At 46.1% G+C, this 19,420-nt stretch overlaps 1 protein-coding gene across 1 annotated transcript in view; it reads right to left on the bottom strand.

Moving 5' to 3' along the window:
- Window positions 1–19,172, bottom strand: part of LOC119112402 (acetylcholine receptor subunit beta-type acr-2) — a 79,053-nt gene extending 59,881 nt beyond the window's left edge. Inside the window, exons 1-3 of the mRNA XM_037236584.1 lie at window positions 19,035–19,172; window positions 5,323–5,450; window positions 3,502–3,546 (exon numbers count right to left, since the gene is read on the bottom strand). Coding sequence (XP_037092479.1) covers window positions 3,502–3,546; window positions 5,323–5,450; window positions 19,035–19,119 — 258 coding nt within the window. The 5' untranslated portion in view covers window positions 19,120–19,172. The remainder of the gene's footprint in view (window positions 1–3,501; window positions 3,547–5,322; window positions 5,451–19,034) is intronic.
- Between the last annotated feature and the right edge of the window lie 248 nt (window positions 19,173–19,420).

Below are 19,420 nucleotides of genomic sequence, written 5' to 3' on the forward strand. Positions count from 1 at the left end.
AAGAGCCCGATTGTAAAGCTGAAGGACCCGGGAGGGGGGGGGGGGACTGGCTGAAGGCCATCTTAAGGACCATCACCCGTATAGCTGTGATCTTAAAGCCAGAGGGTCTACTGCACCGATTGGAGGACCCTTAAGAAGGGGCGCTCTTCTATTTTGACTAGGGATCACCAACGCCAAACAGTCGGCCCCTTATCGGTCTAAGCCTCGGGGCCCATTTCCCGCGCAGGAACAAGGCCGGTTCAATGACTTGCATTGGTCGGAGCCCCTGCAACAATGCGGGTCTCCTGTATTGTTCAGGGCGACAGCGCCTCGCAAGGTATCCTGTGTCAACAAAGGGCTTGGAGTCGGACAGGGGAAGATTTGCTTGACGGGAACGGGGACGGGACCCCGAATGAAAGGGGGTCTCTTGCGTTGGTCGGGGAAATCTGACAATGAGCCGAAACATGAGAACTTATGATGAATGTTTATCCGCCACTCAGGGCCTCCAGTACCGAACGGTGAAACCTCCAACACAATTCCACTTAGCCGTTAAGCCGAACTGAAGTCTACAGTTCAATTATTGGACCACCTGCGGCGAACAGGTATGATTGATGGCTGCCACGCGCCCCAGAAGGCCCTTAAATTTCGACAGGGTACTCTGAATCTGCGTATGGGATATGTGTGACGCGACGCACGGCACGCGGGCGCCATCGACGCCAAGGCTGACAGTCAGAGGGGCTGCGTGGCCGCCGCCGGCGTCAGCACGATCACTGAAACGCCGGGCTGGCTGCCGTGGCCGTTTCAGTTGTCTGGGCCAATTCAATTGTCAATTCAATTGCCTCCTTGTCAAAGAAACTATCTCAGATATGCATAGCTTTATCTGACGCTCTGCTGTTTTATCAGATTAAACGGTTTCCTACGCATTGGTTTTGCTGACAGCCATGGCAATACTTCGACCTGCCATAAGTCAGGGGCCTTACAACGTACATCTGATATTCGCACCTACAGATCCGCAACTAAATTGCCTACAGCTAGAGCTTTGGCGCGGCTGCATCCCGCCGTTCGGATTTGGTTTTATCCCACAACCCATTTGGGTTTAAATAAAGCCCCACTCGAGCGCGTGCACCGCCGCTGCCCCCGCATCGCTGCATCGCCACGTTGCGCATTTCCACTTGTTCTCATTCGTTGCGATTCCAAGTTACCCAAGTTCGTTAAGTGTGCTGCAACCGAAACTTGAATGCGAGCATCTTGTGAGGACCTTTCCATGCCACTGCTTTCACCTCTGTGGCATTTGTCTGCGTTTGATTTCGTCGCATTGCCGTCTGGACGTCCGTGGCAGGGCAGCCATATGCCCGGGCCCCCCTCGGTAGCCCCGCGTTCTACCGGTCTGGAGAGCGATTTAGAGGCGGGCTCCACCAATCAGCGCGGCCTACGCTATTCTACCGAGTTCTACCAAGTCTCCTGGCGGGTAAAGGCGAGCGGCCGCTCCGGCTGTAGCCGACATACTTGGGTGGGGGCGGCATCCGACCTTACTGTGGGGGACCTGCTGTGCCAAGCGTAAGGCGCCTTCATCCCACCCATGCAACATTGATTACAGGGCGCTGCATGTGCGTATGCATACTTTTTGTCTTCTTAAAAACCGTTCCCTTAGTACACCTAATAGGCGTGTCACCACATCCTGTCCCGAAATGACTGGAGAAATATCACTACTCTGCCTCCTAGATCCCAGCAAGTTCTACGATGCTAGAGACCACTTAAGCCTCCTCCACAAGCTGGGCGCCCACAGTATGGGTACCTCTCGGTTTTCCGCCTACGTCCGTATCACATCAAAGCGTCGGTCCCACTGAGCGCACTCGTACTTGGAAAGTCTCCTCTGAACTACCACACAGCACAGGCGCACTCCAGGGATCCGCGCTGGGTCCCCTCCTCTTCAGCAAACGAAATCTGACATGGGAAGAAATATTATACTGGTGCTTTACCATGTCATATTTCAAATGGTTCATCTGGTGCGACTCGGTCTAATCTCGCCTTGAGGCGTCCGGTTCGGTACGGTCCCGTCCCATTTGGTCCCATTTAGTCTCGTCCGGTTCTATCCGATCCCGTCTCATCTCCTCTTTTCTCGTCCGGTCCCTTCTGGTCTGATCTGGTCCGTCCTATTCATTCCCATGTAGTCCCATCTGACTTTCCCATTGCCACATCTTTATGCACCTCTCATACCAGGCGTCAATTCCTGATGATTTTTTTCAGTTTTAAATGATTTTGACTGTTGGCGTTTTTACACATCCGAGTTGGCCTTAACCTCTGGCGATGTTCAATCTCTTGACTTAACCCAACAATGTCTTGAATTTTATTTCATTCAGACTTTTTGTCGGTTTGACTTTTCTCCCCATTGAATTTTGTCCGTTGACATATTTTGTTACACTTTTTCCATTTGACTTTTGTTAAAAAACCTGCATGGTACAGCCCACTCTGTTCACATTACGTTGTGTACACATCAATACATTAAGGCCAGTCTAAACATAATAAAGCCAAAAGAAGCTACATTTTTTGTCAATGCCGCTTGGTTGACCATGTCGGGCATACTGTGGTGTGCGAAACATGAAGGGGATCGTTGGATTGCCATACGAACAACCCACCCTTTCCGTCTAGCCGCGCGAAAAAAACAGGTCTGGCAGAAAACATTGAGGGATAAAGAGGAAGATTTATCGAATGATTTTGGTGACTGATAAGATATAGGTCATCCATCAAATGATAATGTATGACTGGTGGTTATTTATTCAGGTAAGAAATCAAGTAGCCATACTTTGCATGTAAAACTGTAGAACTGCTGCCCTCGCGCCCACGACCTGGAAAACTGGCAATAACATCCCGGTGGTCCGAACAGCCCCAAACTCTGTCGCTGACAATAAATTGTCGCTCAATCAACCAGTGTGAGCAGTACCACGCCCGGTTCCATGCCAACAGCGGCTGCAGTGCACAGGTGAGCGTCCTCCTAGCGTCCCACCACGAAAACTGCTGACATCGCGGTACATTAACAGAATCAAGGAAATCAAGAGACCAAACCAATCTGGGGTTAGCGACTTCCTGTAGCGATAGCTCGCACGACCAATGGTTACAAGTGATGAGATAAAGCAGTAGAATAAAGAAGAGCATCGAAAATAATGACACGGTAAAGAAATAAACTATTGCAAGTGGAATTACATAAAATTCGAAATCATGATCAAAATAAATCACGCAAGATATTCATTTTGGTGGACAGGGGGGTGAGAGTGAGAGTGAGAGCAAGAGTAAGAGCAAGAGTAAAAGCAGGAGCAAGAGTGCGAGTGAGGGTGAGAGGAAACCTTTATTTACAAAATCACATTCCATTAGTCTGCATGCAGATGTAAGGTCGGGAAATAACAATGCAAGGTGCAATCGTTTCCACCACGCCATCCTGATCGCTGAGAGGGGGGGGGGGGGGGGAAATTCATCACCCACGAGCTCCGTGATTCCAGATTTATAATGAAAAGCAACGGTACTTACCATTACAACCCAAGCGTTGATAGTGCTGCTCAAATGAAATTCGTCCTGAAACATTGCATACAATCAGCCGACACAAATATAACTTTTCGCCCCGCTAGATTGAGGAGCAACGGCTAGTTTGAATATATCCTAGCAAGGTTGTGAAGCACGTGAATCTCAGGGCGCTTACGAAATATTTGATGTTTGTGACTGTTTAGCGCGTTGACAGCACAGCCCGTTCATGTTGTAATCCAGTGATGTCAGAAGTAACCAATTTCAAACAATGGTGCAAACGGATACCAATAAGGAAGCGCGAATTGCGTCTAAAAACTTACCGCATTGTTCCTGCACTCAACAACTTACCGCTCTCTGAAATTGTCAGTAGCGCATTCGCATGTAAAATTTTCGGGCCATCTCATTGCCTTCTTTTTTATTAAGGTGTGTTTTGCATTGACCAGGATCGCTCAGGTGTTTGTCAACTATGCAAGGACCTAAATAACTTTAGGTTCTGGTTACCACCCTCAAAACAAGGAATGGATAAAACCATCTGTTACGTCTGAAACACCGTCAAGGATTAAATAAGCTGTTTTACACATATTTAAGTAATGAGACGGATATACGACGAACAAAAAATGCATCGCTATCCAGAACTTGTGGCCTATACAGCACATACGTCTTCACAAACAGAGGCTCCCAATTTTGTTGTGCAACCAAGGAACGAGCGCCGTAAAATGCATTCTGCATTTTGGTACGCGTTCCCGCCATGCAGGCTCAAGACCCTCCATGAAGAATTTCTGTACACGATGGCTACTAGCTTCTGCACACAACGAACTATATAGCTATATAACGAAAATTAACAAAGATGGGAAGGAAAATACCAAATGTTTAAAGCTTTGATTTATCCCCAGTCGACCGACTCATTTCTCTTAAGTATTTAAATTACGTGTCAGCGACACTTTGTATGTTTCATAGATCTCTTAAGAATATGCTAATGATGAAGGAGTCGCAGGATATCTTCATAAACGGCATTTGAAATAAATATGCCATAATCGTGTAAGCTACAAAATTTGAGGAGCAATTCTCAAGCCTTAGATTCTGCCGGGCACTTCGTCAATAAAAAGGCGAATTACTGATACAATAGGGTAACAAAGACAAAATTAATAATGACTGGTCTATAACATGGCGGGGTGGCATATCATGGACCATCGAGAAGATCAAGGCCATGAAAAATAGAACTGTCAAGTCGTTCATATTTGGAGTTCGTGAGCACGTCATCCAGATATAATGGCGATCAATGTGTTCTTAATGATGTGCAACGTACAATGTCGTTATCAAACAATGGCGTATTGGGAACCATATTCACTAGAATGAGAAATTGTGTTGTGCATTTTGACGTGCAATTGGAAGTGTTGTGCAATTATGTAAAGGCTCAGCAATGCCACGACCACCTATTGAAAGACTGGATCACTACAAGTGCGTGTTAGGGTGGCGATGCCGCACGGCCAATTTGGCAGCACCTCAACGTCATACAAACGTTCCATGGCCCCAACAACTAATGATTTATTGAGGAGCATGGTTACTGAGGATATATTTGTTGTCTAGACCAGTCTCTTCCACTTTAAATTATATCAACAGTTATAAGTGAACATATTTCATCATATCTAATGCTTTCTTAAATATCTCCGCGTGTTGGACAATCCCTTCAAGACTGGCTCGTCTCGCGACTTCACTCGTAATCAGACTGGTAAGTCTGCTGACCTTATTCATATTCACAGACTGCAGAGAAAAGAGCGCGCATGCGTGCCTGCTTGTGTGTATACGTCAACATACATCAGCACTTACGATTTCAAAGCTGCGCAGCATGACGGTTATATAAGTGACAACCGGTGACGATGGATATACGGGAAACGGCCGACTCGTCCGGTCATAGTCGCGCAATATCGCCTTCTTCACCTCCTCTTCTGCGTTCTCTGCAACAATGATGCGCAATAATGAATCGCATGCAGTGCAAAGGTGTCTTCATATAGTCCGCATGGCTTAGATGCTCCACATTTACACGGGGTTTTGAATCAAAAGAGCCATCTTGAAGACATTTCGTTGCTCTTCACAAGCATGCAATTCAAAAGACTTAAACCCCTTTGGTTTCGAAACAACACTCCCGCTAAAATGGGAAAAGTATTTCGGGGAGATATTTTTCAAAGTCACCTTGACATAAACGATGTCATAATAATAACATTCAAATCTTGCCATTCCATAAGCCTTGTGGCGATCAAGGCCAATAAAAATATAATTGTCGAGGCGTTCGCATCTGGCGTCGTGAGTTCGGTTTCCAAATATAACGACCGTCAATTGGTCCTCAATCATTATTGTGCGAGATACAATGATAATATCAAGCCACGACGTATTGTAAAGCATAGTAACTGTACAAAAATTGCGCCGTCTAGGAAAGTCTTTTCCACATAAAAATATGGCAATAGTTATAAGTGGGCTTATTTAATAATATCTGATGATGCCTTGCATATCTTCAAAAGTGAAACATACCTTTTAAGAAGCACTTTCTCAACACAGAGACCCGTACATTTTGGCGTGAAGTTGCGTAATCCAGTTTATCAAAGCAAAATATGCCATTTACTACTATAATTTACGACACTAAAAAGAACAGCAAATACACAAACTGCGACACAAATATACACAAGCAATCTGGCATGGGTTTTTGATAGTAAAAAACTAAGATGCGACTGAGCTTAATTTGAATAAGTTTCCGATGAATTTGGCAATGCAATTAACGCAGGTGTCCATGTTCAGATTATAGCACCGACCTTAGAATTGCTAATTATTGAAAGACAAATTGCTGAAGCGGCAAGCCTAAGCAACATGTTGCAGCTGTAAAAGGCATTAAGGAGCAAATAACTTACATGTGAGCAAGACATATGACTGTTCGAGTGCTCGGGCAACAGGCCTTGGGTGGGGCATGCCAAGATCAAAAGATGGGTTAAACAACCATATCAAGAAGTTTCTTCGCAATAACATCCAAATACATCTCGCGTGAGATGATTTTTTGTGGGTATCGCAGCACTTGTCATAGATATAACGCATTTCATGTCAGCGGCATCACAAACATTTTCAAAGCGAGATGTATTCTACTCCATTGCCTGCTGTGCCTACCCAGGGTGACAACAAAATGGTGTGCAATAAGTATTAATAAAACAGCTTAACAAGACACAAGGATTTTGCTCTAAGATTGATTTCATTTTGATAAAGCAGCTGCATGCAGCTTGTGCTTTATACACCATAAGGCAACAGCCAGCCCACGCAAAAATCACATGATGGAAGTCTGTTTCCAATGATGAGTCATGTAGGAAAAGTCTGATCTGTTCCTATTGACCATTGCATCACGATGCTTATGATTGAATCGGTGAATGTCCTGGTTCTCAGTGTTCGATGGCAACTCACGTTTATTTCACATGTTCTCTAAAGCTCTGAAAGCTGAGGTCTAACCATACGCCCAATGTATACTTAGTAAGCACGTGCATTACCATTAGCACATGTACTAAACACATGCACATGCATTAAGCACAATAAGCACATGCATTACACATGTACTCCCAATTCAGCTCGTAGTTCTATACGAATCTGCACAAAGTCACACACACCTACAACACGCGTTGCTCTGTTCATTACACAGCACGCCAGTGTCCTAGAATTGCCGACTTTGGGTGTAAAGCAACGCCCTATGAGGAGGAATTTTTCACTCCTTTTCCCCATATTTTATGTGAATTTTTCACTCCTGCCTGACAATGTCTATTCGCACATGCCAAACCCCTATTTCCCTTTCTGAGGTCTTCAGATGTCATCCAAAACCTAGCTCACTTGAAACCACCAAACATAAACGAGGCTCCACAGAACCTGGACACCTATGGCTTTGTCCTGCCTCACTTACTTCTGAATCATGTCTATGTATGCACAGAGCAAGGGCGCCAGGTACCTCCAAGCCCAAGAACCTCAGCGATCCCAGCCGCTTGCACGCATTAAGTTTGGTTTGTTTACAAATACATCACGATCGGCAGCTGTGTGCCAAATGCAAGGTTTTCCCGCATTCCTATTTTTTGATCTCACCACCACACCCCGAAAGCAGAGCCTGGCGCAAACGCCAGCAAGGCCTGGTAGAGAATTTTATTCCACGTATTTCTTTTTTGCCGAGGAAACTTGACCACTAAATTGCATCACTCCCGAAATGCAGGGGTGAAGAGTTCAAGAAAGGTCTTCTAAATTAAACTCACAACATGAATATCACGATTTGAGCACTTAAATTAACAGATTTTAAGTCAAATTACCTGATAACAAAATTCTGCGAGAAAAGTACCAGTCTTTATATTTATTTAGCTACTTTTGTTTTTCTTGGTATCATGCGGGTGTGATGCCACTTTATTCTTCCTTCCTTTTCGATTGCCTTTAGAGGTACCATCTGCTGCTTAAAATGTTGACCAATTTCTCTGCAAGATGTTCCAAATACAAACTCGTACGTATTTCATACATAAACTGGATTAATTTGCCAGCCGCCCAAACGAGTTTGATATGCACCCAAGCGTGAGCAATTTACAGGGAATGAGGGGGACAATCAATTTGAAGCACGGAGCTTATTTTTACCGCCATTTTTGCCCTCTTAAATCTTCGGTTAACCGTTTTCTTGGTTCATGGCGGTGCTCAGCAATGATAAATCTAAGCCTTTCGAGTGTCTGATTTACCAGGCTACCTGGCAAGGCTTTCCTAATGGTGCCATACAGAGCATTGAGACAAACCTGACGCAGCTAATACAGAAGTGTTTGATGGCGAAATTCTGCCCTCCGGAGATGTTTATCATGCACACCTCTTACTTGTTTCGCATTTTAATCTCGAAGGTTGGTGGGCATGACTGATATTTATATTGGGGGGGGGGGGGAGGGGGTGTGAATGGGATGACTCCGTCTGCCAGCAGACCATGCAAAAGGTGCTGACTTTTTTGGGGGGGAGGGAGCAGGAAGAAGCCAGTAAGTTTCCTGTGGACCAAGTAATTGCTTACCTTACCTGCTTTCAGTAGATGATAAGTAACCAGAGTTAGCCGTTTTCTGTTTTAGCCCATCGAGTTTTGTCATAAGGCAAATAATGATGCCACAAGGCATGCAATGGGCTTATTTTTTCCACATGCTTGGTTATTTGCCCCAAATTTCTTAAAATGGTCCCTCATGACTCCTTTAACCGGATGTTTTCTTTAGTTGTCATGATTTGCTGACCGGCAAATGACTGTACTGTATATATGCGCTATATTTTTAACACAGGGATACTCTAAGCTGCATAGCAATTACAATATGAGTTAAATATTAGTATGTAATAAATAGTCAGGCCATCCCATGTAAAATGTGAAGCTAACACCTCGAACTTTGTCATTAAATATGAATAAACAAACCTAAATGGATGCATCTGCTGCAGCTGAAAAGGCAATGAGCAATACTGGCATGGTCCTCTAAAAGGTGTGTTACTTTTGGAGAAGAGAGATTGTTTTGTGGAGCATACCCATTATTGCCCTTGACATAGGTTCATCATGGCAATCAAAATAAGTTGTTCAAAGTGATTTTAAGTGTTTTGAATTGTGTTGTCAACTTTGTCTGATGTCAACAAGCATACACAAATGAACTGAATTAAAATACAAGTTGAAACCAGCCAAAAACTAGCTTTAGGTATCATGCTTTTATCACAAGTGCTGCTGTCAACAGATAGGTGAGCTGAGATTATGTTCATCATATGGGCTACTCTAAGTTAGGTTAAGTTGGTCAAGTGCATGGCAATTGGCAATAGGAATTGTGCAAGAATTAGTATCTCACAGCTGCTGCTTTGATACAAACAGGTCATACAGGATGAGATGATGTAAGGCCTCTTTAGGTTAGGCATAGGCTACTTTCATGGAAATGAGCATTGGTATTTTGTAAGAAACAGTGACAAAGTGTTTGTTTTCCCTGACCCCATCTTAACAGAGGCCAGAATTATGTCTGTTGTGTTTGCCTTGGTGATGGGCTGATGTGTATGAGTCCAAGGTTTTTTGGGTTGAGTGTTTTGTACTTGTTGAATTTTCCGTTGTTATTTTGTTATCGAATTTCTTTGCTTTGTTGTGTTTTAAAAGTGCTATGGAAGGGAATTGAAAAGTGCAGCATCAAACTATTGGTGTTAATCATTTGTTACGCTCATAATACTGTCATGAAATTACCATGCTTTAACGCGCGCCCGGTTGGCCGGCTAGATACCCTTCGCTCGGGTGGGGGGTCAATTTGACCCCCCCCCCCTCTGAGATCTCGGAAACTAAGAAAGCTAGAGACACCAAATTGACAGGGTGTCTTGACCTATACGAGAACTCACTTAGCTTAACGTTTCAGCTTCCTAGGTTATGACCTTCATGTCAAATAAGGTCAAACAAGGTCAAATTCCAGGTTGGTATCCAAAGCACCCCAGAACCTAGGCAACTGTCCCTAAGCAAAAGGTCACAAGCCCATTTGAGGTCATTGACCTTGTTTAACCCTTTGAACGCCATGGTGACGAAAATGATACATGACTGCTATGAGTTTTGCATTTGAATGAGCGATAAAGATAACGCTAGGCAGTATGTTCTTAAGACAAAAGGTTCGACCTGGGTCATCTTAGGTCAATGGCCTGGTCTGACCTCTAAGGAGTCCAATGAAGATGCATAATGTGGTTCCTGCTGTCAGTAAATTCGAAATGAACACCAGAAACTATCCCATACAGCAAGCCCTAAAGTAATAAATCAGGTTGGTTTTGACCTTGGTCTGACCTTCATACCTGACCTTTGGTCAACGTAATTTGCTCATTCAATATTTGTTGTGCCTAAGAAAGCATCTCAGAGATGTATGTCTGCGTCAAACACTCCGTTGTTGTATCAGATTGAACGATTCCCTAGAAATTGCCTCCGCTGAAACCATGGGCTGACTTTGACCTATCATAGGTCAGCGACCTTACAAGGCACATCTCAAATTTGTATGTTAAACGATACGCTATGCAATTTTCTACACCTCTGCAAAATTTGGCGCGGCTGCGCCGCGCCGTTCAGAAATAATTGGGGAAAAGCCCTCAAGGGGGGTCAATTTGCCCCCCCCCCCACCCGAGCGCATGTCGATATATTCTGTTTCACTTTAATGGCCCAAGATGTTAAAACACGAAATAGTTTTGTCAGGTTCCTGATATTACGTCCATGCCATTTTGAAATAGATGCTTTTGTTTGCTGAGGCATCAGTCACGAGTTGATAAGTTCCATCTTTTGTGAATTTATTTTTTCACTCCCGCACGGACTTTTTGCGATGGAATTTTTCACTCCCACCCTAGTTCAAAAGCGATTTTAGCTCCCTGCAACACGCCGACTTACTAACAGCGCGTCGATGACAAAACGCGCAACGGTGGACGCAACTAGATGGCCTTGCGGAGCCGCGCGTGCACACCACCATCGGCGAGCCGATGTGCGATGGTATTTCACAAATTCCTTGCGGACGGCGTGCTCTCTCCATTCCACTGGTTTTCTTATACATTCGACCAAACTCTTCCTTTGTTAATGGTGGTCATTAGAGATTATTAATGACGCTCTCAACTGGTGAGGCTATTGGCGTTGCGTGCCTCTCACCCTGACAGGAAGTGCGGGCACCGCGAGGAGTCGAACACCGCACTCGGACACGTTAACCGCTGCACTGTCGGTGTCTTTCACTTTGATGACATGTCATTATAAGCGTTTTTTGGGAACTTGATACTGAGCATGCCAGTGTTAGTGGTGTCTTAAGGAGTGAGCAGCGTACGTAATTCATGTGTCTAAGCGCCAATTGAGAACTCAACCCTTGCCCTGCCCCGCTGTTTTTCATAACACGAACTGATGACTTTCATAACACGAAATGGTGACACTTTGTTCTATTCGTAAATGTGTATTGACGTTTAAACCACCACGGCATCAGGTGGCTAGTTTAAGTGTCGTGACTAAAAGGTTAAAAGGATAGGCATGCTAAAAGTGCAGTCGTAACAACAATTCCACATACATTCATCTAAGACGCATGTACAAACTACACCTTAAGAATACATTAAACATACATATAAACCGCCCCGCGGGAATACATCAGAGACACGCTTACAAACAAGGACACGGGAACCATTTCAAAGTTGCAGGGGGGGGGGGGAGCAAACCAAAAAGGTTCGACAAGTCTTTTTCCCATTTTTTTCCGAGAATATCGGCCACTCAGGTGAAGAAGTGGGCTGTTTTGAGGCAAATAATTATTTTAAGAAGTCGACGAGCCCTTGTACATATCATAACACAGCTCACCATAACATCCAGATCCCCAAACCCACTGTCGCCGGCTTTCACGATCACGGTACCTAAGACAGAAAATAATGACGCCGGAAATGCCGGCCATTTTTAGGAGGTCGAAGTTATTTGGTGTTAACGACGGTCATAATGTGTCTGGCCATGATTGCCGCATCCTGAGGCAATCTTGCAGTAACTTCGCGCTGTTACCGCGGTGGCCTCACGCTGTTTTCACTTTTGACACTGGGGTTCAGCACCAGTGCACTGCTAACCACCGCCGAGGTCTCTGGTCTAACTGGCAATGACCATTGCAATGTTATGAAAAAATTGTTTGCCATGGTATTGACACTTGCACCCCTCCAGCCACCTTCACTCGACTTTTTTACCCTGCAATGGCTTCCAATACGATCAGGCTACGGGCCCATTCATTGCCAGGTCTACGATTGGTCAGCGAATTATGCGCAAATTCACATCACTACACAGATTTTCTTCGCGTCTTCACTCATAACATGTGTGGGTCATGAGCAATTGTGACAATAATCGGTCTTCGATGCCTATATACCCTGAGGTACCGGCTGAACGTTATCGAGCAAACATTGATATACATTGAGAGAAAACTCGACGTTTCGAGTTTACGCTGTTGCGACATCGAGTTAACAACGGATGTTTCACGATGCAGCTGTAATACAACATTCTACTATAGTCTCAGTTACTTCGTTGAGGCTAGGAATTAGTAAAAGACCTGACATGGGACTCAGCAGCATACTTGTACGCGGATATGCATAAAATGTACTGGCAGTTTCATAACATTTGCATTGCTTATGCTGAACTGGAGACCCATTTAGACGACTCTTCATAGACATAGACTTCATAGGCATCGCGATTTCTCAGAAATATTCCGGGTTTGGCCCAGAGTTAGGAGCAAATGAGAAACATGACTAGAAAGTTGTCATATCTGAGGAGTGGGGCGTGGTCGATGCGACCACCCTTTTCTCCCCCCCCCCCCCCCCTCCACTCCCCCGCTCCCCTTCCATTCCTCGGCCTCGCGGAAAAGAAGCGATCGATTGATATCGACAAGATCCCGCGATTGGTAATAAGCTTCATGCTGATATCAATAGCTGAACCGACAAGGCGTGGTCAAAGGTCAATGCCTTAGAGAAGCAATTTCAGTTCAGCCTAATTTTACCCGAAAATCAAGCTACTTCAGTCTTGGATGCACATATTTACAAAACGATGTCGCGTAACAACATGAGACTTAATTAAACACAGCTCCTCGTGCAATCCTGAACACAGTGATATGTAGTTGTGTGTGTTTTGAGAATATGTTTGTAGTGAAGGACTCAGTTGATATAACAGCATGCGGGCCCGCCGAGCGTGAGCGTCGGCTCGTCGTAAAGCCGTCGCTAAGAAGTCTGAAACGCTAGACACGTTTTTAGTATCAAAACATGCGCGGTGAACATCCAGTGACTATGAAAAAATTGAGGCTTGATTGCACATGCCGGAAACACATCCTCAGAAAACCTAACCTGGTTGAGGGAGGGGGTCTCATCGATCTCCCCTCTTCCTAACAGGCGAGGGGGTCAACTGCTTACTACTGGTTAATCACCCTCCTTCGGCCCAGGGCTGGACAACAAGAAAACACTGCACTCAAATGTGCAACGACAAATGTGGTGAGTGCACCTCGCCTTTGGCATGGAAATAGAAACACTATTGTCATGAGCGTTTCCTATGTTCTTACATTTTGAGTTTTCTTATCCAATTTATTTGACTTCTCTTAGGCTTTCTTCTGAATGTTGGGAAGGTAACATACAACCGGCTCGCATTTTTTCAAGAATTCCTTTGAGAAAAATAACTGAATTTTCTGTATGAAAACCTTACGATCAACCCTGTCACAGAAACTACCTACCACAGAAACTAATCCCTGGCCCTGTCAAAGTAAGGAGGGCAAGCACCCCTCCTGCTACCTTCCCTCGTGTTCCCACGCCCATGCGTACAAACCACACCTTAGGAATACATCAAAGGCACACATACAAACCACACCTCAGAGATACATTTAAGGTACACTTACACAACACCTCAGGCGGGCGCGCGCACGCACGTACACGCACACGCACACGCACACGCACACGCACACGCACACGCGCAACACACACACACACACACACACACACACACACACACACACACACACACACACACACACACACACACACACACACACACACACACACACACACACACACACACACACACACACACACACACACACACAAATCCATGCAAAAAGGAACAAATGGTAAAAATAACGATGCGACCCGCTACAATAGAATGTCATTCGTGTCACCCCACGCGTCACCTGCTTTGCTCTGACCACATTGATACCTGGTTTGGTGTGTTTTTTGGATATATTTCAAATGGAGGTACCCGTTAATGTAAGAGTTAACGTCCCCGCCTCCCGCGATTGGCTGGTTGTTGGTTACCACCCGTTACCTGCATGTATCGAAGATCTCCACATAGTGTTCAGAAACAGTGGTCACTTTTCAGAAACCCGCCGTGCTATGGATACGTTGTTATGTCTAATCATGCGCATTTAATGACCCAGAGAACAATATCAGAATATTCGGCACGATTGTGCTACATGTGGGAAAGACATCCTCAAAGCAGCTTTGAAGGAGGGGGACGTACCGACGATCTTCCCCGTCGCGTCGACTCTTCTATCAGGGGAGGCCTAATCAGTTTGAGAGCACGTGGGAGAAAAGGCATGCATAGCGCATAGCCATGCATCTACCTGGATGGCCAGCTTCCGCTTCAGGGCCTAAACTTCCCCCAGGGCGGGCACAGCCACTGGGGCTACTTCCTTTCTGCGTTATTCACGTGGGATTTACGAGCAGGTATTGCATCTGGGTCCCTCTCGGGATGAAATAGTTAAAACTTCTAATTTTATCACTTTATCAATGTACTATGATGAATTATTGTCGTCAAATTATATAAACAAAACATTATGATAAAATATGCAGACGGTAGCTTCTGTCCTCTCGTCTCACGGGGCATCCCTACACGATACTACAAAGTAATGCTAGGCGGTGTGAATCAGAGAGAAGCAACATTTGTTTACGCCTTCAACTTTACTCTGCGGACTTGCGCTTTGCCACAAGTTCGCAGATGCTCGCAATTATGACAACAGAAACAATGCATTTTGCACAGACAGGAGATGCAGCCCGGCTGACATGTTTGGCATACAACCTCGACAGGTACTAAAGCGCTCTGTTTTACCTTCGTTGCATATGAAATTAGCCAAAGCCAGTCAAGATTCTATAGCACAAAGTGTGTTGTCCAATCGTATGGCATTCATGTTTCATAGGAACTCAGGTTATTGAGAAAAGCCGCATTATCCTAGCGAGTCCGTCGATGAGATGCCTTATCTGGTAAGAAGTGTAGTCCCCCGCGAGTACGTCAGTGGTTGCTGGGTTCTCATAACCTGCAGATTGAGTAGACGTGGTTTGAGGGGTATCGGTTTTTCCTCTTGGAGCAAAATTTTGTTTTCTCTCGTGCGGGTTTTTCGTCGATATGCTACGCGCTGTGACATAAAAAGCGCGCCCACTTGGAAGGGCGGCGCCAGTGGGCTTGGACAACCGCTTCGTGTTTCTTGAAGCATGGAACGATTTGGGTGCTTCTCGTGGTTTAAGAGCCGTCATACTTTACGCGAAAGTACCTTTCCGTTAAGCATTTTCGACTTAGTTATAATGATCCTGATAATCAAGACGTAAATCAGCACTCATAAGATTTATAAACACAAGAACGCGGAGCTTCGACGCAGCCTACTTCGAGCTTTCGTACGTTTAGGCAAATGTGTTGGGCATGATTTAGCTTCTCCAAGTATATACGCCGTTCGTGGTGTTCGTCGTGCATTTGCCTTACCATGCCCATGTCGACAGGCTCTCTTAGTACCGTTATTAATAATGACCAACCCTACGCACAACAGCCATTGGTTAGTGCTGTGCCGACGGCGGTGACCTTAAGCTTAAGGAGGCCCCGACGTAAAGCATGAACATACTGTTTGACTTTTTACTGGTTGGGTTTGAGTTGCCTTCATTTGGCCAACTTGTAATGGGTGCACTCAACGCAAAGCAAGCTGCTCACATGATCGAACTGATGACAATGTCGCATTGCCGGCGACCTGTTGACGCGAAGAAGAAGGGTTTTATTTTAAGCCTTGTGAGAACACATTAAATCCGCGGCGAATGCCAGTGAGGAAACATGCAGCGCTAGTATTGTTGATAGATTTTTATGGACGAAATATTTGTTCTCATTACCAAAGACTCATTTTCTAACATATCATGATCACAAGCTGGCTTCCTTTGGCTCACACCACCTGGCTGGCTCACAGACACTGGGTTTTGGCCCAGGGCCATGTTTAGTGGGGCGAGCTTGCTTCTTCTACCACTATTGCACGATGTCTTCGCGGCGATGACCGAGTCCAAAAGTTACGGTACGAGGTATAGCGCGCTTCGGTGTGTTCACAAGACGTTCCGACCACAATGCGTCCTACCATTCCCATATCAAACGTATGCTGTAAACCTTATCTGTATTCCATCAAACAAAATAACTGATTTCACGTCAATAATCTAGACCTATATCAGGCTTCCAAAAAAGCGGAAAGGTGGCAACCAAACCTCGTCAATAATGCTCCAGCAGCATTTGAATTGGCAGCAGTAGCAGCTCTAGCAACAGCTCTAGTAACAGTTCCAGCACCAGCTCTAGCAGCAGCTTTAGCAGCAGATCCGGCTTCAGGTACAGGATCAAAAACAGCACAAGCAGGAGAGGGAACTACTGCAAGCAGAGCTGCTACATCAGCAGCACGTTCCAGCACACTCAAGGACTTTGGCATCGGAAGTGGTTGGGCCTGACACCAGGAGCGCTCTGCCATCTATGTCTGTTCGTGACGACGCTGTAGAGCCAGGAGATCGAGGAAAATCACCGACGTGCGACACGTCGCCTGCTTTGGCAGAAACTTCAACTGCATCGCACATCCCCGTTCGTACAAGGCGTCCTCCAGAAACGCCACCATGTAAGCTCCCCGCTTACATGGTGGTGGTGGCATGGCAAACTGACAGAAGTCAGCTTACGCGACTACTGAGCATGGAGACCGTCCTGGGAGGCCTACTACAGCTCTGTCAGCTTGCCACCTTCAGTCGTGAAGATCGGCTGACATTCTTACAGTCCGGCTGCACAGAAGACGTGCGTGCGACGTGTTGGCACGCGGTCGGCATCAACGAGGAGACTGGCACGGTTCAGCCCGCGTTGGACAAGATTGAGTAGCATCTTCGCCAGCAGGGTAATGTCCCAATTGACTGGGTGAAGTTGGAGGAGTTACAGTATGCGGAGGGTGTATCTTTTACTCATTCCGGGTCCCGATCAAACAGCTCGCCCCCGATGCCGAACTGTGCTTCTCATGCAAGGTCATAGAACAGAAGGTATAACCGTCCGGCCAAATTCCGCTGTTTCGACTGATGACGTCACAAGTGTACTCGGCACGTAATGGTCAACGGCGGATACACGCCTACCGCAGCCTGCTTGGCTTTTTGAAACGGTTCTGAGGCTGGAACCCGTTAAATATCTTTGGTTGGATCATAGCAAGACTATTCCTTCTCCGAACAGACCATAATATCAGCTCCAAGGTCTGCTAATCATTAATTGGCTGGCGTCCCAGCCGAGCGCCTCGGGCTGGAGAACCGGAGACAATACGCTCAGAAAACTTTTTTCGGTAATTCATTACCTAAGTTGGAAATATATATGCAAACGAAAAGAGTTAATGGGCGCATCTTGAAGAAACAATTAAAGGTCATCCTGACAAGAAAGGCCATGGTCAGGGCAAAGGTATGCAGACCCACGTTACATGTTTGCAGGGGCTGGGTCAATTGAGGCGTTTCATTTCTTCAAAAACTATATGCTCTTTGCCTAAGTGAAGATGCTGTGTTACGGAAATGTTGATGGCGTAATGTAGTCAGGTCAAGGTCATTCCATGGTTAGCGTGATAATTTGGCGCATTTATGCGACTCTGATTCAAAATATTTTCACATCCATTTTGCTCACGTTGTGCAGCCTAAATGTCAGCTAAAATTTGTTATAGTCAGCTCATACTCAAGATGTAGGTAGGATGCCAAGATGAGGTCATACGAGGTCAACATGACACGCAGTAGGACAGGCATGTCATGCATGTTTCCGGATTGCTTATCCCACAGAAATCCAAAAAATCAATTTTAATCTTGCATCGGGTCATCTTAGTGTCCAAAGAGATAAACACCTTTTGTTTGTCATAACCTACTCTGACCTTTGCAAGGCATTCAGCAGCCATGGGCGGGCTAGGGAGATTAATTTTCAACCTGCTGTGTAAATAACTACCACTCTGCTCATCTCTTGTCTTGAAACGCAATTTCATAATTTTCAAAAGAGGTAGAAGCTTCATTTTGCTGGCAATAGAGAAAAGTAAGCTTTTTAGAGATTTACAGCCACCTACGTTTGTTAAGAGGCCCTCCTTTTTTGTCCTTGAGTTCAGTATGATCCACTGCTTTAAGCCAACACTGAAATCGCTGCATTTATGATGAAGTGAACGTGAGCAGGATTGGCTAGCATAGGAATTGATTCGAGGGCCAAAAGTGGGTCATAAGTGGTCGACATATTACATGAAGTTCTTCAAAGGATCAAAAGATCCTCTCCCCCTCATTCTCGCCCGGACACATGCACTAAATATGGCGCATCGATGTCAGGACATAAATCTCTCAACATAGCATTATAACTGCAGAGTGGTGTAAAAACGGTGGGCAGCAACGAATTTAATATGTCGACAAGAATAAGAAGGCTGCAGTATGTATTATGCTGCAGCAGCCGAAAGACGGCTCAGCCAGGTCATATGATAAATTCAAGACTCAACAATGACCTGAGGAAGAAGTATCAGAAGACAAACAAGCACCGTCATTTGAAACTGTCACACAGTAAGAGCTGAACAGGGCATTCAGAAACGACAGCCATTCAGGTAAGCCATTTCACGCGCGGCACCCACGTCACTACTTTGCTCTTGTAAATGAACCGTGGAAATAACGACGATCGAGGAGCGTGTTGCTCGAGCAGTTACCTAACGCAACACACTAATGGTCGACGGCACGCGCCACCTGCGTCGAAGAGTGGGTGCCGCTAGCGCAGGCCATTCGCCGCCGCCGCCGCAATCACCCACCTGTCCGCGCGCGGTGGCAGGCGAGGGTCATTAGTGCGCCAACCAGAAACAGCCTTCGATCCGCCGTCACCGGCATCCTAAACATGCGTGCCACAGCCTGCCGCGCGCGCGTGCCGTGCCTGCCCCGACCTTCGCTATCCGACGCCACCGAGCGCGACTGCTGCGGCCGGTCGCGCCTCGGGGCGGTCAGAGGCCGGCTGGTCAGAGAGCTGTCGCAGCCGCCAGAGCCGGCGGCCGGCGGCGGCGCCGTGCGTGCCACGCGCCGCCGGCAACTCGATCAGCCTGGAGGCGGGGCGCGCCGCGCACGCCCCCGAAACGAGACCGGACCGGTCCTGTTACGGCGTCCCGGGCGGCAGTCGGCGCCGACTGCCCCGGCCATGGCCTAT

The sequence above is a fragment of the Pollicipes pollicipes genome, unplaced genomic scaffold (genome assembly GCF_011947565.3).
Source record: "Pollicipes pollicipes isolate AB1234 unplaced genomic scaffold, Ppol_2.1 Scaffold_7261;HRSCAF=8764_pilon_pilon_pilon, whole genome shotgun sequence".
Classification (NCBI taxonomy): domain Eukaryota; kingdom Metazoa; phylum Arthropoda; class Thecostraca; order Pollicipedomorpha; family Pollicipedidae; genus Pollicipes; species Pollicipes pollicipes.